The sequence below is a fragment of the Leiobunum rupestre genome, chromosome 6 (assembly GCF_980474605.1).
Source record: "Leiobunum rupestre chromosome 6, qqLeiRupe1.1.hap1, whole genome shotgun sequence".
In the NCBI taxonomy this organism is placed as follows: domain Eukaryota; kingdom Metazoa; phylum Arthropoda; class Arachnida; order Opiliones; family Sclerosomatidae; genus Leiobunum; species Leiobunum rupestre.
In genome coordinates, this window is record NC_143389.1 from 54,043,305 (window position 1) to 54,066,394 (window position 23,090).

At 40.6% G+C, this 23,090-nt stretch overlaps 1 protein-coding gene and 28 non-coding genes across 29 annotated transcripts; all 29 read right to left on the reverse strand.

Moving 5' to 3' along the window:
• Window positions 1-1,861: 1,861 nt before the first annotated feature.
• LOC149941535 (death-associated inhibitor of apoptosis 2-like) lies at window positions 1,862-2,475 on the reverse strand. The gene is made up of 2 exons (XM_090176955.1): window positions 2,411-2,475; window positions 1,862-2,195 (listed from the first exon to the last, which is right to left on the reverse strand). The coding sequence occupies exon 2, from the start codon at window positions 2,186-2,188 to the stop codon at window positions 1,871-1,873; it is 318 nt and encodes a 105-aa protein (XP_090033081.1). The 5' UTR covers window positions 2,189-2,195; window positions 2,411-2,475; the 3' UTR covers window positions 1,862-1,870.
• Window positions 2,476-13,598: 11,123 nt separating this feature from the next.
• Window positions 13,599-13,671, reverse strand: TRNAV-CAC (transfer RNA valine (anticodon CAC)). Its single transcript has one exon. It is a non-coding gene; the product is annotated as a tRNA-Val (tRNA).
• Window positions 13,672-14,006: 335 nt separating this feature from the next.
• TRNAV-CAC (transfer RNA valine (anticodon CAC)) lies at window positions 14,007-14,079 on the reverse strand. The gene has a single exon. It is a non-coding gene; the product is annotated as a tRNA-Val (tRNA).
• A 584-nt stretch (window positions 14,080-14,663) lies between these two features.
• TRNAD-GUC (transfer RNA aspartic acid (anticodon GUC)) lies at window positions 14,664-14,735 on the reverse strand. The gene has a single exon. It is a non-coding gene; the product is annotated as a tRNA-Asp (tRNA).
• Window positions 14,736-14,822: 87 nt separating this feature from the next.
• TRNAV-CAC (transfer RNA valine (anticodon CAC)) lies at window positions 14,823-14,895 on the reverse strand. The gene has a single exon. It is a non-coding gene; the product is annotated as a tRNA-Val (tRNA).
• Window positions 14,896-15,073: 178 nt separating this feature from the next.
• On the reverse strand, window positions 15,074-15,145 carry TRNAD-GUC (transfer RNA aspartic acid (anticodon GUC)). Its single transcript has one exon. It is a non-coding gene; the product is annotated as a tRNA-Asp (tRNA).
• An 87-nt stretch (window positions 15,146-15,232) lies between these two features.
• TRNAV-CAC (transfer RNA valine (anticodon CAC)) lies at window positions 15,233-15,305 on the reverse strand. The gene has a single exon. It is a non-coding gene; the product is annotated as a tRNA-Val (tRNA).
• A 176-nt stretch (window positions 15,306-15,481) lies between these two features.
• TRNAD-GUC (transfer RNA aspartic acid (anticodon GUC)) lies at window positions 15,482-15,553 on the reverse strand. Its single transcript has one exon. It is a non-coding gene; the product is annotated as a tRNA-Asp (tRNA).
• An 87-nt stretch (window positions 15,554-15,640) lies between these two features.
• On the reverse strand, window positions 15,641-15,713 carry TRNAV-CAC (transfer RNA valine (anticodon CAC)). The gene has a single exon. It is a non-coding gene; the product is annotated as a tRNA-Val (tRNA).
• A 747-nt stretch (window positions 15,714-16,460) lies between these two features.
• Window positions 16,461-16,533, reverse strand: TRNAV-CAC (transfer RNA valine (anticodon CAC)). The gene has a single exon. It is a non-coding gene; the product is annotated as a tRNA-Val (tRNA).
• Window positions 16,534-17,689: 1,156 nt separating this feature from the next.
• Window positions 17,690-17,762, reverse strand: TRNAV-CAC (transfer RNA valine (anticodon CAC)). The gene has a single exon. It is a non-coding gene; the product is annotated as a tRNA-Val (tRNA).
• A 176-nt stretch (window positions 17,763-17,938) lies between these two features.
• Window positions 17,939-18,010, reverse strand: TRNAD-GUC (transfer RNA aspartic acid (anticodon GUC)). Its single transcript has one exon. It is a non-coding gene; the product is annotated as a tRNA-Asp (tRNA).
• An 87-nt stretch (window positions 18,011-18,097) lies between these two features.
• TRNAV-CAC (transfer RNA valine (anticodon CAC)) lies at window positions 18,098-18,170 on the reverse strand. The gene has a single exon. It is a non-coding gene; the product is annotated as a tRNA-Val (tRNA).
• Window positions 18,171-18,348: 178 nt separating this feature from the next.
• On the reverse strand, window positions 18,349-18,420 carry TRNAD-GUC (transfer RNA aspartic acid (anticodon GUC)). Its single transcript has one exon. It is a non-coding gene; the product is annotated as a tRNA-Asp (tRNA).
• An 87-nt stretch (window positions 18,421-18,507) lies between these two features.
• TRNAV-CAC (transfer RNA valine (anticodon CAC)) lies at window positions 18,508-18,580 on the reverse strand. Its single transcript has one exon. It is a non-coding gene; the product is annotated as a tRNA-Val (tRNA).
• Window positions 18,581-18,756: 176 nt separating this feature from the next.
• On the reverse strand, window positions 18,757-18,828 carry TRNAD-GUC (transfer RNA aspartic acid (anticodon GUC)). Its single transcript has one exon. It is a non-coding gene; the product is annotated as a tRNA-Asp (tRNA).
• An 87-nt stretch (window positions 18,829-18,915) lies between these two features.
• TRNAV-CAC (transfer RNA valine (anticodon CAC)) lies at window positions 18,916-18,988 on the reverse strand. Its single transcript has one exon. It is a non-coding gene; the product is annotated as a tRNA-Val (tRNA).
• Window positions 18,989-19,325: 337 nt separating this feature from the next.
• Window positions 19,326-19,398, reverse strand: TRNAV-CAC (transfer RNA valine (anticodon CAC)). Its single transcript has one exon. It is a non-coding gene; the product is annotated as a tRNA-Val (tRNA).
• A 746-nt stretch (window positions 19,399-20,144) lies between these two features.
• TRNAV-CAC (transfer RNA valine (anticodon CAC)) lies at window positions 20,145-20,217 on the reverse strand. The gene has a single exon. It is a non-coding gene; the product is annotated as a tRNA-Val (tRNA).
• Window positions 20,218-20,393: 176 nt separating this feature from the next.
• On the reverse strand, window positions 20,394-20,465 carry TRNAD-GUC (transfer RNA aspartic acid (anticodon GUC)). The gene has a single exon. It is a non-coding gene; the product is annotated as a tRNA-Asp (tRNA).
• Window positions 20,466-20,552: 87 nt separating this feature from the next.
• TRNAV-CAC (transfer RNA valine (anticodon CAC)) lies at window positions 20,553-20,625 on the reverse strand. The gene has a single exon. It is a non-coding gene; the product is annotated as a tRNA-Val (tRNA).
• Window positions 20,626-20,801: 176 nt separating this feature from the next.
• Window positions 20,802-20,873, reverse strand: TRNAD-GUC (transfer RNA aspartic acid (anticodon GUC)). Its single transcript has one exon. It is a non-coding gene; the product is annotated as a tRNA-Asp (tRNA).
• A 336-nt stretch (window positions 20,874-21,209) lies between these two features.
• TRNAD-GUC (transfer RNA aspartic acid (anticodon GUC)) lies at window positions 21,210-21,281 on the reverse strand. Its single transcript has one exon. It is a non-coding gene; the product is annotated as a tRNA-Asp (tRNA).
• A 336-nt stretch (window positions 21,282-21,617) lies between these two features.
• Window positions 21,618-21,689, reverse strand: TRNAD-GUC (transfer RNA aspartic acid (anticodon GUC)). Its single transcript has one exon. It is a non-coding gene; the product is annotated as a tRNA-Asp (tRNA).
• An 87-nt stretch (window positions 21,690-21,776) lies between these two features.
• On the reverse strand, window positions 21,777-21,849 carry TRNAV-CAC (transfer RNA valine (anticodon CAC)). The gene has a single exon. It is a non-coding gene; the product is annotated as a tRNA-Val (tRNA).
• A 176-nt stretch (window positions 21,850-22,025) lies between these two features.
• TRNAD-GUC (transfer RNA aspartic acid (anticodon GUC)) lies at window positions 22,026-22,097 on the reverse strand. Its single transcript has one exon. It is a non-coding gene; the product is annotated as a tRNA-Asp (tRNA).
• An 88-nt stretch (window positions 22,098-22,185) lies between these two features.
• Window positions 22,186-22,258, reverse strand: TRNAV-CAC (transfer RNA valine (anticodon CAC)). The gene has a single exon. It is a non-coding gene; the product is annotated as a tRNA-Val (tRNA).
• Window positions 22,259-22,434: 176 nt separating this feature from the next.
• On the reverse strand, window positions 22,435-22,506 carry TRNAD-GUC (transfer RNA aspartic acid (anticodon GUC)). The gene has a single exon. It is a non-coding gene; the product is annotated as a tRNA-Asp (tRNA).
• Window positions 22,507-23,003: 497 nt separating this feature from the next.
• TRNAV-CAC (transfer RNA valine (anticodon CAC)) lies at window positions 23,004-23,076 on the reverse strand. The gene has a single exon. It is a non-coding gene; the product is annotated as a tRNA-Val (tRNA).
• Between the last annotated feature and the right edge of the window lie 14 nt (window positions 23,077-23,090).

Here is a 23,090-nt window from a genome sequence, read left to right on the forward strand (position 1 = left end):
TAATTAGATTTAAAACTAATATAATTGAAGATGAAAGATGCTTAGGTACATCTTTGGAACTAAATAGGTAAAAGATAGATGGTCTTCAGCCTGCATTTCAAGGAGGATGATTTCTGTTCAGGTTTGTACCTTTATTATGGAAAAAGTTTCAGTCAGATAAAATTACAAACCGGCCCTTTCTAAATATACAATATTATTCCAGGTTTAAAAAGATGAAAGCTTAAAACTTGTTGAAACCTAAAATTATAATTTATTGCGCTTGTAATATATTTTAACTTAATATTATTTAATAAAAAAATGTTAAAATAATATATTTAACTTGAAGTTACAGTGATCTTCTTTTCACTTTTTGTTTTATTTATTTATTTATTTACATGTGTTTCAAGTATTAAACAATAATACTATGTTGCTGGCAGCATCTAGAAGAGAAGGGTGTTACCCATGGGGGCGTGAGATTTGAAGCTCAAATCTCACGCTCCCAAGGGTAACCAGTGCTGCCACCCACGCCCCATAAAATCTCGATGTTATCTATTGGAGCGTATCAGCTCGCTATCAATGCTTCGTCTCTCCGAGCCCCGTAAATTTCTGACCCCTTCGCGATGTTATCAGAAGCATAGAAATGCGACTCCCCACGCCCCGTAAATTCGAATCGCCATATTTTCTACAATCTCATTGCAGTGTTGCCAGCCCAAACTCTATAATTTCTTTATCGCTTCCCAACCCTTTAATTTCTAATCTATAGGCAATAAAAAACAAGTCATTTACATTTAAATTTTTTATTTTAGAACTTTGCTTACATGATTACGTAAAATCGGTTCTATGACTAATTCGACATTAAATATAATCCGTTTAAATCGTATCATGTACCCAAAATTGGACAGCCAGTTTATTCTTTTTAGGGGAATCTCTATGGGAGTTTAACATTACAATAAAGCTAATAGGTCCAGTTTGGGGTACTTTTGGTCCGAAATGGGGTACATAGGGCCGAAAATGGTGACTTTAGTCATTTTTAGGGTACATTTGGTCAATTTTGGTCCATTTTTGGGTACATCAGAATTGCAGTTGGAAAAAACGAAGAGCCGTAATTTTTTCCACCCCTCCCCCGGATCACTAGAATTTATCGCTATAATTCCGAAACTCTATAATTTCTTTATCGCTTCCGAACGCCTTAATTTCTAATCTATAGGCAATAAAAACAAGTTATTTAAATTTAATTAATTTTTATTTTAGAACTTTGTTTACATGATTACGTAAAATTGGTTCTATGACTAATCCGACATTATATATAATCCGTTTAAATCGTAATTTATCTATATCATTGTAATTAATTCGAAATGGATATATACAATTTCATTTAAAGGGTTGAAACGAACTACCTTCTGCAACTTGTATAAATAATTTAATTAAAAGTTCTAACTTACGTATTTGTAGTGTCTAACAGCAGTATCGTCTGACATACGAGGGACAGTCACAAACGTCGTCTTCTTCAGGTGCAGGCATAGATATAAGAAACGTATATAAAGGTCTAGATAAAATATTTCAAAGGGAGTGAATACGGAGGTGACAGCTAGCAGAAACGCGTAATTTCTGCAGGCTATCCTTATAAGACGCTATCTATCGGTAAGAAAGCTCGTGCAATCGTCGCGAGAGCCATCGTCTCCTGCTTAAAAAATATACTAAAAGTCACCAACAGATGGTGTCTAAAGACTAAGGCCTGCGGAAAGGTCAAGCACTTAGTACTAAAATGCTAAGAGAGCTCGCGCTCTTGGTCACATGCCTTCCTCGGTGTCTGCTAGGTGTCAATTCCGTATTTTATGTTAGGCTTAGACGCCCCGAAATTTATCTAGACCTTTATATACATTTCTTATATCTATATGGGTGCAGGTGAGAAGCTTTTATCGATGACAGTAGTTGCTTTTGGCGTAGGTGGAATGTCCCATTCTTGCGAGAGGTACTTTTTTTCCAAGGGTGAATTATCCCTCGACGGACAGTTTGGAAAGCATCTGGCATGTTCAAGTTCTGGTACATCTCCTGATTCCCAGTTGCCTAAGATTCCATGGCACTTGTAACATCGTACATCATCTCCACGTTGAATGTAGTAGAATCCAGCCTTCGCTAGTTTCTCTTTAGTGACGTGTGGGTTTTTCCAGTGACGAAACGTTTCAAGTCGATACGTTTCATTTTCCATAGCTGATCTAGACAAAATATGTTCTATACTTTCATATAGCTAGTTTCTATAGCCTACATGCTAAGCCTAATTTTCTCATTAAACCTACTAAACCTAAATCACTAAACCTACATGGTTAAAATTCTACGCTAAAATTCTCAATATAAACGCTTTTTCAATATACTAATTGTTTTAAATATGTCTAAAAATATAGTCTATTACAAAGAAAAAATAGTTACTTACTTTACGGTTGGAAATCCTTTGTCGAGCTGTAAATAAGACGGAACTATCCGACAGCAGGTCTTTACTCGTCAATGCACCGAAGAGATGTGACGCGTGGGAGATTAATCAGTTCCTATCTTGTTGAGATTAATTCATCACGTGATCTAAACTTCAAATAACCCTCAAATTCTATTGGCTGTCTCTCTCTGAGATAACAGCTCTAGACACTCGAGATTAAACCGTCTCGTGCTCGAAACTGCATCTAATGATACCCATTGATGTCATATAATTTTACCCACTTGAAAAAAAAACCCATTGTTGACGTCACATAATTAACCTACTTGAAAAAAAAACCCATTGTAGATTCCTCTCGAGAGCTTTTGATGGAGTCATATCCTAGAAAACAATACAATTATTAGAAATTTACATTAAATTAGTATACTATTAATACCATTTTGCGAACTACAGTGAAAAAAGTTACAATTTTACGGTAGAAACGTTTTCAAAATACCATTCTCATTTTAAACGCTTTTTCAATAAGCTAATTGTCTGAAATATATAGTCTACTACAAAAACAAAATAGTAAATTACTTTCTACGCTAATCTTGGCCTAAAAAAAAGCTGAATACTAAAATTCATGTTTTAACTCTAATTCAGATTCCTATCTGGTAAGCCTAAATTTAATATAATGAGTATAATATGCCTTAAAGTTCAAATACTGTCTAATACAATAAACATTCATGAAAAATACTTACTTTGTATGTACAATGAACGCTCCAAAAGGCTGAAAATGTAACATAAAACAAGACAGAATTTCTACTTAAACCTTTCCGATTGTAGCGTAAAATAAAACAAAGATCTCGCTAAGTCAAAGTTCAGTTATCTTATCAATCGTACGCGCGCACGGAAAAATGAACGAGTCACGTGAGAATCGGTACGTCACGAGCTCCTATGCATAAATGTTAGATCTAATCGAGCTAACACATTCTCGAAAAATAAACCAGTTCTTGGGAATAAGAGACGTTTTTTTATCAAAGATAAGCCAAGTTTATAGTTTATTGTATGAAAATATTAATTAATTAGGAAATATATTCGATGCTTACTGGTTTTTTACCAGTTCATTTTATGTACGTTAATCTATTTTAGTCCTATTTGTGCCTATTTTGGGCCTATGTGCGCCTGTAGAAGTGTTTCAACAAAAAGACATGAAAATATTAATTAATTTGGATTGTTCTAAATACAGTCAGCCCAAACTAAAATATGGTAATAGTATGCAATAAAGAACGCAAAACGTATATTAAAGGCATTATTATTATTATTTTCGATCGCGTTGGTTCTTTTTCCTCTGATCTCCTAGTTTCTGCTTCTGTCTTTAGTATTTATAAATATTTTCCTATCCATAAACCATTTCCTAACTGGTGGACTTTGTTAAGACTAAAAGTTTACTTATAATACGCTGAAATACATTTTCCAATACGTAAAAAATTAAAGCTAGACCTAAAAACCTGTAAAGTGTAAATAGCTAAGACTAAATTTCTAAGCCTAACCCATGAAATTAAAGTACATTTTCCATAAATCATACCCTAACATAAATGCATTTGTTAAGAATAAATGTTTTTTTTAAATACGCTAATTAATTTCGTAAACAAGCATAAATTTTAGTTCGTCCTTCCTCCAAAATATCTAATAGAGCTAGTACATTCTCGATAAATATACATGTTCTTGGGGAATAAGAGACTTTTTTTTATCAAAGATAAGCCAAGTTTATAGCTTATTGTAATTGGTTCCATAACAAAAACCACGCTGTAACGTGATAATGGCACTAAGAAATTCTACGTTCCTATGTATTATACGGGTTTTGACAGATTGATATTTTAAATATCCGTGAAACGTAAACTTATCAAGATAAGAAATGGCATACAATGAGATTAGATAACTAGATAACGATCATTGATAATAAAATTCTAATCGCGAATCGCTATACCTGTAAATCTAACATATATTTTTTTACTACTTATAATAATATTTAAGAAACATGCTATTATTTTTAACATATATAAGACAATTTTTGTTAAACGCTATTTCTTTTAGTTAAACACTAATATCAATTTCTGAACAAACTCTTTCAGTTTCCCAGCAAACCCAAGCTAGTCCCACGGATATCCACTAGATATCCAGTTTGGACATTTTGGATATCCGTATTATATCCAAAAACCTGCAGATTACGCCCAAGGGACGTACTAAAACCATTCAAATGTCCCAGGTTTCTACGTCCGTGAGACGTCCACTTACCCTGGTAAAAGACGTCCAGTGGATACCAAATGGATGAAATCTGTACATAATAAGGTATGCTTAAGGACGTCCAATGGATATGCCTGAGACGTCCGCTGGACCTGGAAAAGGACGTCCAGTAGATATCAAATGGATGAAAACTGTACCTAAATATGTACTTAAGGACGTCCAATGGATATGCCTGAGACGTCCGCTGGACCTGGAAAAGGACGTCCAGTGGATATCAAATGGATGAAAACTGTACCTAAATATGTACTTAAGGACGTCCAATGGATATGCCTGAGACGTCCACTGGACCTGGAAAAGGACGTCCAGTGGATATCAAATGGATGAAAACTGTACCTAAATATGTACTTAAGGACGTCCAATGGATATGCCAGAGACGTCCACTGGACCTGGAAAAGGACGTCCAATGGATATCAAATGGATGAAAACTGTACCCATATATGTAGGAAAAAACATAGGTGACGTCTTGCAACGTCACAGTGCCATGTCCCTATTGGGTAATGGGTTTTTACAGACAAATGCCCAAGCCTGACATATTTAAAACCGGTCCAAACCCAAGCCCACTCGATATGCAACTTTAAAAACCCGCCCATTTCCGGCCCGAAAACATTTGTCCCCAACCAGCCTAATGCAGTTTAACCGGATGCTCGACTCACCTCTAATTTCATCTATTGATCAGCCCCTCGTCTCGAACTATCAATTCATGGGATATATTGAGATCTGAAGCGCCCCTCAAAACGCGGTGCACATAGGCGTGCTCGTTCTTCGCCTAATAGCTAAATAAGCCTCTGGGCATATCTGTTATAGAATCTAATTGTTTAATTCAAAAATTATAATACTAAATTCTAGAATTTAAAAAACTCTTTAAGGCAAATATTGAAGCAATATTAAATGTGTAGATTAAAATAATATTTAAAGTATTAAATTGTTATTATAAGGGTTTTTTGTGTGGATCTTCCTATATAATCCCATTATTTTAAGACAGGGATAGCCAACCCGCGGAAAAAACGCATCTGTCGTCTGTGGAATTTCGGGAGACTCGTTTGCGCGGATTTTCAAGTTATGATGATATTTTCATGAGAAAAATATAACTGTCAAGTTCTTGAGTTATTTAAAAAGGTAATTTAAACCTTCAAAGTAAGAAACAAAGCCATAAAATAATCGACATTTTTCTACCCCCTTGAATTTGTGAAGGGGTGCCAAATTGTTTTAAAAGGGGTGCTAAAAACCTGCCGATGAAGGGGGCGCCCAATTCAACATTCAATTTTGTACCCCCCTTAATCCAAAACGTTCCTACGTGCCTGATAATTATTCCAAAAATCTATTCAGCAGTTAGATATGGTTTCAAAGTTTTTTTTTATAGGTTTCAATTATCTTTTTAAATATATCTCAAGCACTTGACAATTATTTTTCTCTGAAAAATAGCACAATGACTTAAAAATACGCAACAACAAACCAGTTTCTCGACTTTCCTGAGTTATAGTAGACGACAGATGCGTTTTTTTCCCGTTACTCCATCGGCCCATGATTAAGACTAATTTCCGCCGATCGGGAATAAAGTGGAATAACTGCGCGAAATCTACAATGCGGTTGGAAGTACCAAAATAATAATTAATTTAAATTACATTATTTGGATTTACGTAATGTCGTGAAGTACACGTTCTACCTTAGATCCGCACTTAATAAATGTTTAATTATTAACAATATGCTTTCAAATAATAGAAATTCCCGCAAAAAGAAATGATGTAGAACCACGAGGCACGATGTCACTTAACCGCAAGGTTCGTAAATCGTGCAGGCACTAAGACTTAACCGTTGACTCCTTCTAGCAGACAACGTATCGACTTTGTTACTATTGCAAGAGGGCTGTACAAAGGGGATCGTTTTCTTCTTTAATTTTCGGGAGAGGATGTAAGGGCTAGTAGCAATAATATGTCCTGCTTGAATTATTGTAACATAATATTTTTAATAAATATTTATTTTAAAAGTCATCTAAACCAAAATTAAATTCGCGTTGCACATTTATTTAAAATTAATTATTAATTTGCATACGCGTGCAAATGTAAATCCTGACATTTCAAAACTTACATCTCCTGGACATCCTACATACGTCATTCACATTTCGATGTAATCTGGCATTTTGGACATAAAAGGATGTTGTCCTAACGTCCATTAAATTCACCGATATTTAGATCTAAAATGGACATCCAGGAGATGTCCAAATTGGTTAGCGATATTTTGGATGTACTTTGGATATTAATTCTAAAATATATAATTTTTGTCACGTCCCAACGACAATGTCTGGATATCCGTTTGGACTTGGACGTATAATGCACTTTTGAGACATTCGTAGGACGTCCCAGGGACCACTTGTGTTTGCTGGGATTATTTTAGTTTATTTTTAACCACAAAATAGTGTATTAGATATTGTTTAAATTAATTTCAAGTGAAAGGGTAGTTAAACTTACCACGCATTTCCTTAACACGTAAGCTAGTGAAAAATCGTTTGATAGTTTCACTTACTTTATTTCTATTTTCAATAATGAGCTATTTTGATTTAATATAATTAATGTTAAATTCTTAATTTTTAATAGAAAAATGTTAATAATGGTCGCGTTGGGGAAGATCATACAATGTGGTGTCGGAATTATAATATTAAATAACACACTAAGCCTTGGTAAAAACGTGTTTGGTAAGTTGCAACTATGCAAGGAGTATAATTTCAGCAGCACTATTTTTCTCAGCCGAATAACGCATTTTCAAAGTGCTACGCTTCTAACTTTAATTTAGATGGCCTTAAAGCCAAGTATTTAACAAATTGTGTAACCAAGTAGATGGACCTTTAAACAATTTTTCAGTCATAAAGTCAAGGAAATGTTCAAGTATACGTGTATTTGGTCATTTTGATGGTCAAATAGCCCAGTATGGAACTGCCTGCGCCCCGTCGGTGCCCCGTTTCACATTTCAGATATAGCATATTATGTTTTTATATTGGCAAGATTCAGATTAATCAGAAGCGATGATATAAGAAAAAGCTTTTATTGGAATATCCATTTCAGAAGATCAACGCCCGTGAATGAATTAGACTAAATTTGGAATGATGTAATGAATAAGGGAATTGTACATAGCATAAAACTGAATTGTAGGAAGATACAAGGTTATATCAAATTAATGTGAAAAAATGGATGGAAGGTGCGGGATAAGTAAACGTTATCTGAAACACTTAACTTGGAAGAAAATCAAAATAGGGCTGATATTATTTCTACAATCAGAACACACATTTTAAACTTTATATACGGAGATCCCCCAAAAATCGAGAACAGTTTATGAATAGACTCGGTTCGAGTAAAAAGTACGTGTTTGTCTCCTTTGAATATATTCCAAATGGGTCGAAACAAATATATTCAGTGTCCAAGTTGCGAGAAACGAATACGTAGCTATAGATTAAGAACCCATAAATGTAAACGTACATCGTGTACAACGTGCAATACATCGTTTAAATCACAACTGAGTCGACATATTAGACGTTGCAGTCTAAACCCTCACAAAGTAAACTTAGGCAAAGTAGAAGCGGAAATTGATAAACAACGAGTCCGCGCAGAAGCCGTTGCTCGACCTGGACTACCATCGCATCTCTTTGGAAATTTGACAAGTGCTTGGTTGGAACAAATGAAAACCTCTAAACGAATAAACAAAGATATAGAACTTATTTAATGTCCAATTATTCATAGAACCGATTTTACGTAATCATGTAAGCAAAGTTCTAAAATAAAAAATTTAAATGTAAATGACTTGTTTTTTATTGCCTATAGATTAGAAATTAAAGGGTTGGGAAGCGATAAAGAAATTATAGAGTTTGGGCTGGTAACACTGCAATGAGATTGTAGAAAATATGGCGATTCGAATTTACGGGGCGTGGGGAGTCGCATTTCTATGCTTCTGATAACATCGCGAAGGGCTCAGAAATTTACGGGGCTCGGAGAGACGAAGCATTGATAGCGAGCTGATACGCTCCAATAGATAACATCGAGATTTTATGGGGCGTGGGTGGCAGCACTGGTTACCCTTGGGAGCGTGAGATTTGAGCTTCAAATCTCACGCCCCCATGGGTAACACCCTTCTCTTCTAGAGGATGTACTTGGTTTCTGATTAACTCCATTATAATTTATAAACACCGTTAAAAAATTTGAATCATGAAAAAAATATTAAAAATTCTATTAGTTAAATATTGACCTACATTCGGTTTAATTCAATGTTTTTCAAAATTTATTTAAAAATAATTGTTTTTTGTGGATTTTTCCTATCTGACTAACGTTAATTTTTTTTCGTAGCGAAAGCGTGGTGGGAAAATATATACACGGTAAATTAGGGCGATTGACGGGGCCGCTAAAGCGCGGTACGCGCGATCGAAGTTGGCCGTGGTTGTGATATTTGTAAATAAAGATAGTTCTAGTTCAAGTCATGTAAGAGCTTGTGTCGTTATTTTATAGTCCTTTAGTTTAACCATGGATATGCTAATGTCCATGGTTTAACATATAAGTAAACGAGACCAGGATATAACATGGTGTCAGACAGTAGTTAACGAACCTCACTTTCAGATTTAACGTTTATAATTAATGGGTTTTTTTTGTAACGAGTCCTAGAACTCGAACAAATCATGGCTGGAAATATACCGCCTGTTAAGCCTTTCCAAGCGGGCACAAGCGGGCACAAACGCGTCGGAGGAGTGGAGATTTTGGCGGCAAGATTTTGAGGATTTTTTACAAGCCATAGATAAAGCAAAGGCGTCTGACGAAATTAAAACGGCGATATTTAGGCACGTATATGGTGAGGAGCTCAAGAAACAGATCGCTAGCACTACAGCCACTGCAAGGAGCCACTATTCTCACACTAAAACCAATTTTGGATGAATTTGACAAGCAATTTCAAGATTATCAAGACGAAATATATGCTTCATTTGTGTTTTTGGAAATGAAACAAACATCAGGTGAGCGATTTCAAGACTATTACTCAAGGCTGCGCCTAGCGGTAGAAGAGTGTAACTATGGTACTCGTATGTAGAGGATAGCGCCGCCGATCAAACGCCGCCGCCGCCGATTATTTAGATAACGCCGAAACGCCGCCGCCGATAAATTTAATTTCAGCGGCGCCGCCGCCGCCGCCGCCGCCGCCGAAACATTTTCATTTCGCCGCCGAATTAATTTTCATTATTAAAGTATAATAATTACGTTTTGAGATCTAAACTAGATAGATTTTTCTTTTGGTAGTGCTACGATTCCTAGGCTGTTGGGTGCACCGTACTAGCGTTATAAAATTAAAAATAATTAATAATTTCCAAAAGATCTGGCACCACTGCACCGCGCGCAACAAGATTTTCTGCAGCAAATAGCTGGGATAGGAGAGAGAGAAACGAAAACGGCTTTGGAGTTGCCTCGCCTCGTATTTTGTAATAAGTACAGAAACGTATCAGCTGCATTGGCTGCATTCAGCAATAACTATTCTATTACATTTTAAAAATTCCTTTGATTTTTGATTTCTAGTAATGGTGTTCTTCTATTTGCAGAAATAGTGGTTTTGGTTTGTAGAAGTAGTGGTTTATGAAATAATTTGTGATAATAGACTTAAATGCGCGGGGAAAAACTGGATTTGGGGGGATGAAATTTATGCTGTAGAGGGCTGGCTCGTTGGTTGTCTGTACGATAATGGCGGCGCCCAGCAAAAGTTTCTAAAAAGACTGTATAGATAATAATACTAGTGAAATGGTAGTAAATTAGTACAGTATTGTTATTACTAGCGTAAATGTTTTAGTTTAATAGTATCAGATGTGACATAGTTACTCATAAGTGTGCCTCTGTTTAACATATCTGTATTAAAAATTTAAATGAGACCTTGTTTCACAGCCACCAAAGACTATATAAAGCTACGCGTAACTTTATATAGTCTTTGACAGCCACCAAAGAAAATACAGCACTAACGTCGCGTAAAACTGGTTTTAACTTCCTTCCCCCCCTACGCGAGAACTAGTTTTGATGACGATAAAACCGTCATCGACTGGGAAGTGACGTCAATAACGTCATATCCTTGCAACAAGGTATCATTATGAAAAAATTCTTTCAGGCACACTTATGATTAAATAAGTTACATCTGATAGTATGTAACCAAAGTTACCTCTTCTTTGTTTTGGAAACAAGTGGTTCCTATTTTAATAAAATACATTCTATTAAACATGTATTTTTTTAAATGTGTTTAACAATTTAAGTTCTAGCGGTCTTTAAAAGGCTGGCGCTATTTCTGAGGGGGGGGGGGCAGTTTTTCCCCTTAGGCGCCGCCACCGCCGATTTTTTTCAACGCCGCCGATTATTTTCTGAAAATCGGCGCGCCACGCCGCCGCCGAACTAATTATCGTTCCCGCCGCCGCCGTTGAAAATTGGTTCGGCGCTATGCTCTACTCGTATGGATAGAATGTTGCAGGATAAATTGATACAAGGCTTATTTGATAAACCCTTGCAAGAAAGGTTACTGCGTGAAACTAGCAAGAAACCTAAAAGCCTAATGGACATAGTGAGTGAATGTAAAGCCGCAGAACAGCCCGAATATTGAGGTTAATGCTATCGCAAGAGGTCAGAATCAGCGAAATGTGGGAATTAATAAACCGAAGAATAAGCCTGCTGAAAATACAAGTCAGTAAAATTGTCGATCTTGTAGTCGTACACATGCACCGCGGAAATGTCCGGCATATGGGGATACATGTCATAAATGTGGTTTTAAGAACCATTGGCTTAAATTTTGTGAAACAACAAAATCTCAGAACGTGAACAAACAACCCCAGCGTCGAGTGCAAGCGTTATCTGAACATGATGGTAAAGTATAGTATATTTGGGTGCGTTAAAAGTTATCAATTTGGATGATCAGGATGACGATGCGCTGACAACCGTAAATGTGATTAACGGAAACGATACAAACCTAGAAGAATGGTTCGAAGTAGTAACCGTGAATGGCTATAATGTCAAATTTAAATTGGATACAGGCGCGCAAGTTAATGTTATCCCAAAGATTGAACTATTGAAATGGTCAGTGAAACCAACGGTCAGAGCCACGACGCAGCGTGTATTGGATTATTGCGACAACGAAATTCCAATAGTTGGAGCATGTTACATGAACTGTAGAACGGACTCCACAGGCAAAGAAGAGACATTTAGATTCATCGTTACTAGTTTGAACTCATATTCAGTACTGTGCCTTCAAGCATGTGTTCGTTTAGGTCTTATTGAACGAGTCAACAAATTACACACTGTAACTCATAAGCTCTGAAACCCCAGAAAATATACTTAAAGAGTTTTCTGACGTGTTTACCGGAATGGTTCGTTTAAAGCGAGTAGTCAAGATACAACTGAAACAAGACTCAACTCCACATGTTGCAGCACAACGAAAAATCCCATTGGCGTTACATGACAGAGTACAAGCCGAACTCAAACGCATGGAAGAAATGGAAACAATTCGAAAATATTTACATTGTTAGATGCCAAAGATGGCTTTTGGCAATTACCTTTGGACGAAGCCTCGTCCTATTTGACAACGTTTACTACACCTTGGGGAAGGTATCGATACTTAGTGCAACCTTTTGGGCTTACTAATGCCCCGAAGAATTCCAGAGGGCGATGGATGAAATTTTCGAAGGCGAATCAAACATTAACCCTTATTTCGATGACACCGCCCTTGGATCTAAGAACTTGACAGATCATTGCGTAGTTCTCAGAAGAACCCTTACTATAGCTAGGAAAGAAAATTTTAAACTTAACCCGAAAAAAGTGCAACAAGCGAAGTCACGAATTCTGTACTGGGGCATGTGATCTCGGATCAGGGCATTGAACCTAACCCTTCAAAGGTGGGGGCAATTCTAAAATACGCCGCGCCAAAGAGTAAAGAAGACCTGTATCGTTTTCTTAGAATGATCACATATCAAGCGAAATTTACTCCCCATTTGTCTAACATGACTCATACTCTACGACAGCCGATGAAAAAGGAAACTCCGTGGCTTTGGGACTCAAATATTCAGAAAATTTTTAAAGTTTTTCGATCAAGCAAAACCAGTGGTCATCTCCGTGGATGCCTGCAAGAATGGCCTTGGTTGTGTCCTTCTTCAAGATGGCGCACCAGTCGCGTATAGCTCTGTTTCTCTAACTGACAAGCAACAGAGGTAAGCGCAAATAGAGAAAGAAATGCTTTCCGTAATCTTTGGCCTCGAGAACTTCGACTATTATACGTATGGTCGACCAGTGGAAGTTAATACTTACCACAAGCCATTAATCGGTTTAAGCAAGAAGCCTTATGACAAGATATCACCTCGACTTCAACGAATGCTTCTTCGAATAAATCGCTATAATGTAACTCTCGTATATGTACCTGGCAAGCAGCTCATCTTAGCTGATGCCTTGTCTAGGGCCCAATTACCAGATGCAAGATTTTCGGCCCGTTTCCGTGCACGTCTGTCTCTTAGCAAACGCGTCAACTGCCAAATGGAAAACCCTGAGAGATCTAACTGATAGTGACCCGGCATTGCACTACACCATAGATACACTATAGACCGCAACATAAACAGGGGAAAATCGTCTAGGAGATAGAATTGCAATTTAACCAAGGCCCGAAACCGTGTACTTTTTTTCCAAACGGACGCTTTTGTTATCGTGATGAAACAGAATCGCTGACACCAAAATGCCTCTCTGCCATCTTTTAAAAATGCAGCTAGCTATGCCTCCCCGGCGGGGAATCGAACCCCAGTCTCCCGCGTGACAGGCGGGGATACTCACCACTATACTACCGAGGACCCGAAAGTAGCACTTTTTGAATTTTTTAAAAATTTGTAGAAAACTCCGAATATTTCGTTCTAACACAAGCCAAAAGAAAATCAGTCTGTATCTACCAGGGCTCGAACTTGGGACCTTCCGCGTGTGAGGCGGACGTGATAACCACTACACCATAGATACGCCAATAGCCGGATTATAAACGGAGGGAAATCGTCTAGGAGAAAGAATTGCAATTTAACCAAGGCCCGAAACCGTGTACTTTTTTTCCAAACGGACGCTTTTGTTATCGTGATGAAACAGAATCGCTGACACCAAAATGCCTCTCTGCCATCTTTTAAAAATGCAGCTAGCTATGCCTCCCCGGCGGGGAATCGAACCCCAGTCTCCCGCGTGACAGGCGGGGATACTCACCACTATACTACCGAGGACCCGAAAGTAGCACTTTTTGAATTTTTTAAAAATTTGTAGAAAACTCCGAATATTTCGTTCTAACACAAGCCAAAAGAAAATCAGTCTGTATCTACCAGGGCTCGAACTTGGGACCTTCCGCGTGTGAGGCGGACGTGATAACCACTACACCATAGATACGCCAATAGCCGGATTATAAACGGAGGGAAATCGTCTAGGAGAAAGAATTGCAATTTAACCAAGGCCCGAAACCGTGTACTTTTTTTCCAAACGGACGCTTTTGTTATCGTGATGAAACAGAATCGCTGACACCAAAATGCCTCTCTGCCATCTTTTAAAAATGCAGCTAGCTATGACTCCCCGGCGGGGAATCGAACCCCAGTCTCCCGCGTGACAGGCGGGGATACTCACCACTATACTACCGAGGACCCGAAAGTAGCACTTTTTGAATTTTTTAAAAATTTGTAGAAAACTCCGAATATTTCGTTCTAACACAAGCCAAAAGAAAATCATTCTGTGTCTACCAGGGCTCGAACTTGGGACCTTCCGCGTGTGAGGCGGACGTGATAACCACTACACCATAGATACGCCAATAGCCGGATTATAAACGGAGGAAAATCGTCTAGGAGAAAGAATTGCAATTTAACCAAGGCCCGAAACCGTGTACTTTTTTTCCAAACGGACGCTTTTGTTATCGTGATGAAACAGAATCGCTGACACCAAAATGCCTCTCTGCCATCTTTTAAAAATGCAGCTAGCTATGCCTCCCCGGCGGGGAATCGAACCCCGGTCTCCCGCGTGACAGGCGGGGATACTCACCACTATACTACCGAGGACCCGAAAGTGGCACTTTTTGAATTTTTTAAAAATTTGTAGAAAACTCCGAATATTTCGTTCTAACACAAGCCAAAAGGAAATCATTCTGTATCTACCAGGGCTCGAACTTGGGACCATCCGCGTGTGAGGCGGACGTGATAACCACTACACCATAGATACGCCAATAGCCGGATTATAAACGCAGGGAAATCGTCTAGGAGATAGAATTGCAATTTAACCAAGGCCCGAAACCGTGTACTTTTTTTTTCCAAGCGGACGCTTTTGTTATCGTGATGAAACAGAATCGCTGACACCAAAATGCCTCTCTGCCATCTTTTAAAAATGCAGCTAGCTATGCCTCCCCGGCGGGGAATCGAACCCCGGTCTCCCGCGTGACAGGCGGGGATACTCACCACTATACTACCGAGGACCCGAAAGTAGCACTTTTTGAATTTTTTAAAAATTTGTAGAAAACTCCGAATATTTCGTTCTAACACAAGCCAAAAGAAAATCAGTCTGTATCTACCAGGGCTCGAACTTGGGACCTTCCGCGTGTGAGGCGGACGTGATAACCACTACACCATAGATACGCCAATAGCCGGATTATAAACGGAGGGAAATCGTCTAGGAGAAAGAATTGCAATTTAACCAAGGCCCGAAACCGTGTACTTTTTTTCCAAACGGACGCTTTTGTTATCGTGATGAAACAGAATCGCTGACACCAAAATGCCTCTCTGCCATCTTTTAAAAATGCAGCTAGCTATGCCTCCCCGGCGGGGAATCGAACCCCGGTCTCCCGCGTGACAGGCGGGGATACTCACCACTATACTACCGAGGACCCGAAAGTGGCACTTTTTGAATTTTTTAAAAATTTGTAGAAAACTCCGAATATTTCGTTCTAACACAAGCCAAAAGGAAATCATTCTGTATCTACCAGGGCTCGAACTTGGGACCTTCCGCGTGTGAGGCGGACGTGATAACCACTACACCATAGATACGCCAATAGCCGGATTATAAACGGAGGAAAATCGTCTAGGAGAAAGAATTGCAATTTAACCAAGGCCCGAAACCGTGTACTTTTTTTTTCCAAGCGGACGCTTTTGTTATCGTGATGAAACAGAATCGCTGACACCAAAATGCCTCTCTGCCATCTTTTAAAAATGCAGCTAGCTATGCCTCCCCGGCGGGGAATCGAACCCCAGTCTCCCGCGTGACAGGCGGGGATACTCACCACTAAACTACCGAGGACCCGAAAGTAGCACTTTTTGAATTTTTTAAAAATTTGTAGAAAACTCCGAATATTTCGTTCTAACACAAGCCAAAAGAAAATCATTCTGTGTCTACCAGGGCTCGAACTTGGGACCATCCGCGTGTGAGGCGGACGTGATAACCACTACACCATAGATACGCCAATAGCCGGATTATAAACGCAGGAAAATCGTCTAGGAGATAGAATTGCAATTTAACCAAGGCCCGAAACCGCGTACTTTTTTTTTCCAAGCGGACGCTTTTGTTATCGTGATGAAACAGAATCGCTGACACCAAAATGCCTCTCTGCCATCTTTTAAAAATGCAGCTAGCTATGCCTCCCCGGCGGGGAATCGAACCCCAGTCTCCCGCGTGACAGGCGGGGATACTCACCACTATACTACCGAGGACCCGAAAGTAGCACTTTTTGAATTTTTTAAAAATTTGTAGAAAACTCCGAATATTTCGTTCTAACACAAGCCAAAAGGAAATCATTCTGTATCTACCAGGGCTCGAACTTGGGACCTTCCGCGTGTGAGGCGGACGTGATAACCACTACACCATAGATACGCCAATGGCCGGATTATAAACGGAGGAAAATCGTCTAGGAGAAAGAATTGCAATTTAACCAAGGCCCGAAACCGTGTACTTTTTTTTTCCAAGCGGACGCTTTTGTTATCGTGATGAAACAGAATCGCTGACACCAAAATGCCTCTCTGCCATCTTTTAAAAATGCAGCTAGCTATGCCTCCCCGGCGGGGAATCGAACCCCAGTCTCCCGCGTGACAGGCGGGGATACTCACCACTAAACTACCGAGGACCCGAAAGTAGCACTTTTTGAATTTTTTAAAAATTTGTAGAAAACTCCGAATATTTCGTTCTAACACAAGCCAAAAGAAAATCATTCTGTGTCTACCAGGGCTCGAACTTGGGACCATCCGCGTGTGAGGCGGACGTGATAACCACTACACCATAGATACGCCAATAGCCGGATTATAAACGCAGGAAAATCGTCTAGGAGATAGAATTGCAATTTAACCAAGGCCCGAAACCGTGTACTTTTTTTTTCCAAGCGGACGCTTTTGTTATCGTGATGAAACAGAATCGCTGACACCAAAATGCCTCTCTGCCATCTTTTAAAAATGCAGCTAGCTATGCCTCCCCGGCGGGGAATCGAACCCCAGTCTCCCGCGTGACAGGCGGGGATACTCACCACTATACTACCGAGGACCCGAAAGTAGCACTTTTTGAATTTTTTAAAAATTTGTAGAAAACTCCGAATATTTCGTTCTAACACAAGCCAAAAGAAAATCATTCTGTGTCTACCAGGGCTCGAACTTGGGACCTTCCGCGTGTGAGGCGGACGTGATAACCACTACACCATAGATACGCCAATAGCCGGATTATAAACGGAGGAAAATCGTCTAGGAGAAAGAATTGCAATTTAACCAAGGCCCGAAACCGTGTACTTTTTTTTCCAAACGGACGCTTTTGTTATCGTGATGAAACAGAATCGCTGACACCAAAATGCCTCTCTGCCATCTTTTAAAAATGCAGCTAGCTATGCCTCCCCGGCGGGGAATCGCACCCCGGTCTCCCGCGTGACAGGCGGGGATACTCACCACTATACTACCGAGGACCCGAAAGTAGCACTTTTTGAATTTTTTAAAAATTTGTAGAAAACTCCGAATATTTCGTTCTAACACAAGCCAAAAGAAAATCAGTCTGTATCTACCAGGGCTCGAACTTGGGACCTTCCGCGTGTGAGGCGGACGTGATAACCACTACACCATAGATACGCCAATAGCCGGATTATAAACGGAGGGAAATCGTCTAGGAGAAAGAATTGCAATTTAACCAAGGCCCGAAACCGTGTACTTTTTTTCCAAACGGACGCTTTTGTTATCGTGATGAAACAGAATCGCTGACACCAAAATGCCTCTCTGCCATCTTTTAAAAATGCAGCTAGCTATGCCTCCCCGGCGGGGAATCGAACCCCGGTCTCCCGCGTGACAGGCGGGGATACTCACCACTATACTACCGAGGACCCGAAAGTGGCACTTTTTGAATTTTTTAAAAATTTGTAGAAAACTCCGAATATTTCGTTCTAACACAAGCCAAAAGGAAATCATTCTGTATCTACCAGGGCTCGAACTTGGGACCATCCGCGTGTGAGGCGGACGTGATAACCACTACACCATAGATACGCCAATAGCCGGACTATAAACGCAGGGAAATCGTCTAGGAGATAGAATTGCAATTTAACCAAGGCCCGAAACCGTGTACTTTTTTTTTCCAAGCGGACGCTTTTGTTATCGTGATGAAACAGAATCGCTGACACCAAAATGCCTCTCTGCCATCTTTTAAAAATGCAGCTAGCTATGCCTCCCCGGCGGGGAATCGAACCCCGGTCTCCCGCGTGACAGGCGGGGATACTCACCACTATACTACCGAGGACCCGAAAGTAGCACTTTTTGAATTTTTTAAAAATTTGTAGAAAACTCCGAATATTTCGTTCTAACACAAGCCAAAAGAAAATCAGTCTGTATCTACCAGGGCTCGAACTTGGGACCTTCCGCGTGTGAGGCGGACGTGATAACCACTACACCATAGATACGCCAATAGCCGGATTATAAACGGAGGGAAATCGTCTAGGAGAAAGAATTGCAATTTAACCAAGGCCCGAAACCGTGTACTTTTTTTCCAAACGGACGCTTTTGTTATCGTGATGAAACAGAATCGCTGACACCAAAATGCCTCTCTGCCATCTTTTAAAAATGCAGCTAGCTATGCCTCCCCGGCGGGGAATCGAACCCCGGTCTCCCGCGTGACAGGCGGGGATACTCACCACTATACTACCGAGGACCCGAAAGTGGCACTTTTTGAATTTTTTAAAAATTTGTAGAAAACTCCGAATATTTCGTTCTAACACAAGCCAAAAGGAAATCATTCTGTATCTACCAGGGCTCGAACTTGGGACCTTCCGCGTGTGAGGCGGACGTGATAACCACTACACCATAGATACGCCAATAGCCGGATTATAAACGCAGGAAAATCGTCTAGGAGATAGAATTGCAATTTAACCAAGGCCCGAAACCGTGTACTTTTTTTTTCCAAGCGGACGCTTTTGTTATCGTGATGAAACAGAATCGCTGACACCAAAATGCCTCTCTGCCATCTTTTAAAAATGCAGCTAGCTATGCCTCCCCGGCGGGGAATCGAACCCCAGTCTCCCGCGTGACAGGCGGGGATACTCACCACTATACTACCGAGGACCCGAAAGTAGCACTTTTTGAATTTTTTAAAAATTTGTAGAAAACTCCGAATATTTCGTTCTAACACAAGCCAAAAGGAAATCATTCTGTATCTACCAGGGCTCGAACTTGGGACCTTCCGCGTGTGAGGCGGACGTGATAACCACTACACCATAGATACGCCAATGGCCGGATTATAAACGGAGGAAAATCGTCTAGGAGAAAGAATTGCAATTTAACCAAGGCCCGAAACCGTGTACTTTTTTTTTCCAAGCGGACGCTTTTGTTATCGTGATGAAACAGAATCGCTGACACCAAAATGCCTCTCTGCCATCTTTTAAAAATGCAGCTAGCTATGCCTCCCCGGCGGGGAATCGAACCCCAGTCTCCCGCGTGACAGGCGGGGATACTCACCACTATACTACCGAGGACCCGAAAGTAGCACTTTTTGAATTTTTTAAAAATTTGTAGAAAACTCCGAATATTTCGTTCTAACACAAGCCAAAAGAAAATCATTCTGTGTCTACCAGGGCTCGAACTTGGGACCTTCCGCGTGTGAGGCGGACGTGATAACCACTACACCATAGATACGCCAATAGCCGGATTATAAACGGAGGAAAATCGTCTAGGAGAAAGAATTGCAATTTAACCAAGGCCCGAAACCGTGTACTTTTTTTTCCAAACGGACGCTTTTGTTATCGTGATGAAACAGAATCGCTGACACCAAAATGCCTCTCTGCCATCTTTTAAAAATGCAGCTAGCTATGCCTCCCCGGCGGGGAATCGCACCCCGGTCTCCCGCGTGACAGGCGGGGATACTCACCACTATACTACCGAGGACCCGAAAGTAGCACTTTTTGAATTTTTTAAAAATTTGTAGAAAACTCCGAATATTTCGTTCTAACACAAGCCAAAAGAAAATCAGTCTGTATCTACCAGGGCTCGAACTTGGGACCTTCCGCGTGTGAGGCGGACGTGATAACCACTACACCATAGATACGCCAATAGCCGGATTATAAACGGAGGGAAATCGTCTAGGAGAAAGAATTGCAATTTAACCAAGGCCCGAAACCGTGTACTTTTTTTCCAAACGGACGCTTTTGTTATCGTGATGAAACAGAATCGCTGACACCAAAATGCCTCTCTGCCATCTTTTAAAAATGCAGCTAGCTATGCCTCCCCGGCGGGGAATCGAACCCCGGTCTCCCGCGTGACAGGCGGGGATACTCACCACTATACTACCGAGGACCCGAAAGTGGCACTTTTTGAATTTTTTTAAAATTTGTAGAAAACTCCGAATATTTCGTTCTAACACAAGCCAAAAGGAAATCATTCTGTATCTACCAGGGCTCGAACTTGGGACCATCCGCGTGTGAGGCGGACGTGATAACCACTACACCATAGATACGCCAATAGCCGGATTATAAACGCAGGAAAATCGTCTAGGAGAAAGAATTGCAATTTAACCAAGGCCCGAAACCGTGTACTTTTTTTCCAAACGGACGCTTTTGTTATCGTGATGAAACTGAATCGCTGACACCAAAATGCCTCTCTGCCATCTTTTAAAAATGCAGCTAGCTATGCCTCCCCGGCGGGGAATCGAACCCCGGTCTCCCGCGTGACAGGCGGGGATACTCACCACTATACTACCGAGGACCCGAAAGTAGCACTTTTTGAATTTTTTAAAAATTTGTAGAAAACTCCGAATATTTCGTTCTAACACAAGCCAAAAGAAAATCATTCTGTGTCTACCAGGGCTCGAACTTGGGACCTTCCGCGTGTGAGGCGGACGTGATAACCACTACACCATAGATACGCCAATAGCCGGATTATAAACGGAGGGAAATCGTCTAGGAGAAAGAATTGCAATTTAACCAAGGCCCGAAACCGTGTACTTTTTTTCCAAACGGACGCTTTTGTTATCGTGATGAAACAGAATCGCTGACACCAAAATGCCTCTCTGCCATCTTTTAAAAATGCAGCTAGCTATGCCTCCCCGGCGGGGAATCGAACCCCGGTCTCCCGCGTGACAGGCGGGGATACTCACCACTATACTACCGAGGACCCGAAAGTAGCACTTTTTGAATTTTTTAAACATTTGTAGAAAACTCCGAATATTTCGTTCTAACACAAGCCAAAAGAAAATCATTCTGTGTCTACCAGGGCTCGAACTTGGGACCTTCCGCGTGTGAGGCGGACGTGATAACCACTACACCATAGATACGCCAATAGTCGGATTATAAACGGAGGAAAATCGTCTAGGAGAAAGAATTGCAATTTAACCAAGGCCCGAAACCGTGTACTTTTTTTCCAAACGGACGCTTTTGTTATCGTGATGAAACAGAATCGCTGACACCAAAATGCCTCTCTGCCATCTTTTAAAAATGCAGCTAGCTATGCCTCCCCGGCGGGGAATCGAACCCCGGTCTCCCGCGTGACAGGCGGGGATACTCACCACTATACTACCGAGGACCCGAAAGTAGCACTTTTTGAATTTTTTAAAAATTTGTAGAAAACTCCGAATATTTCGTTCTAACACAAGCCAAAAGAAAATCAGTCTGTATCTACCAGGGCTCGAACTTGGGACCTTCCGCGTGTGAGGCGGACGTGATAACCACTACACCATAGATACGCCAACAGCCGGATTATAAACGGAGGGAAATCGTCTAGGAGAAAGAATTGCAATTTAACCAAGGCCCGAAACCGTGTACTTTTTTTCCAAACGGACGCTTTTGTTATCGTGATGAAACAGAATCGCTGACACCAAAATGCCTCTCTGCCATCTTTTAAAAATGCAGCTAGCTATGCCTCCCCGGCGGGGAATCGAACCCCGGTCTCCCGCGTGACAGGCGGGGATACTCACCACTATACTACCGAGGACCCGAAAGTAGCACTTTTTGAATTTTTTTAAAAATTTGTAGAAAATTCCGAATATTTCGTTCTAACACAAGCCAAAAGAAAATCAGTCTGTATCTACCAGGGCTCGAACTTGGGACCTTCCGCGTGTGAGGCGGACGTGATAACCACTACACCATAGATACGCCAATAGCCGGATTATAAACGGAGGGAAATCGTCTAGGAGAAAGAATTGCAATTTAACCAAGGCCCGAAACCGTGTACTTTTTTTCCAAACGGACGCTTTTGTTATCGTGATGAAACAGAATCGCTGACACCAAAATGCCTCTCTGCCATCTTTTAAAAATGCAGCTAGCTATGCCTCCCCGGCGGGGAATCGAACCCCGGTCTCCCGCGTGACAGGCGGGGATACTCACCACTATACTACCGAGGACCCGAAAGTAGCACCTTTTTGAATTTTTTAAAAATTTGTAGAAAACTCCGAATATTTCGTTCTAACACAAGCCAAAAGGAAATCATTCTGAATCTACCAGGGCTCGAACTTGGGACCATCCGCGTGTGAGGCGGACGTGATAACCACTACACCATAGATACGCCAATAGCCGGTTTATAAACGCAGGAAAATCGTCTAGGAGATAGAATTGCAATTTAACCAAGGCCTGAAACCGTGTACTTTTTTTTTCCAAGCGGACGCTTTTGTTATCGTGATGAAACAGAATCGCTGACACCAAAATGCCTCTCTGTCATCTTTTAAAAATGCAGCTAGCTATGCCTCCCCGGCGGGGAATCGAACCCCGGTCTCCCGCGAGACAGGTGGGGATACTCACCACTATACTACCGAGGACCCGAAAGTGGCCTTTTTGAATTTTTTAAAAATTTGTAGAAAACTCCGAATATTTCGTTCTAACACAAGCCAAAAGAAAATCATTCTGTATCTACCAGGGCTCGAACTTGGGACCTTCCGCGTGTGAGGCGGACGTGATAACCACTACACCATAGATACGCCAATAGCCGGAT

Bases quoted from the DNA above. Each gene is read 5' to 3' on its own strand.
- LOC149941535 (XM_090176955.1), bottom strand. From the start codon at position 2,188: ATGGAAAATGAAACGTATCGACTTGAAACGTTTCGTCACTGGAAAAAC.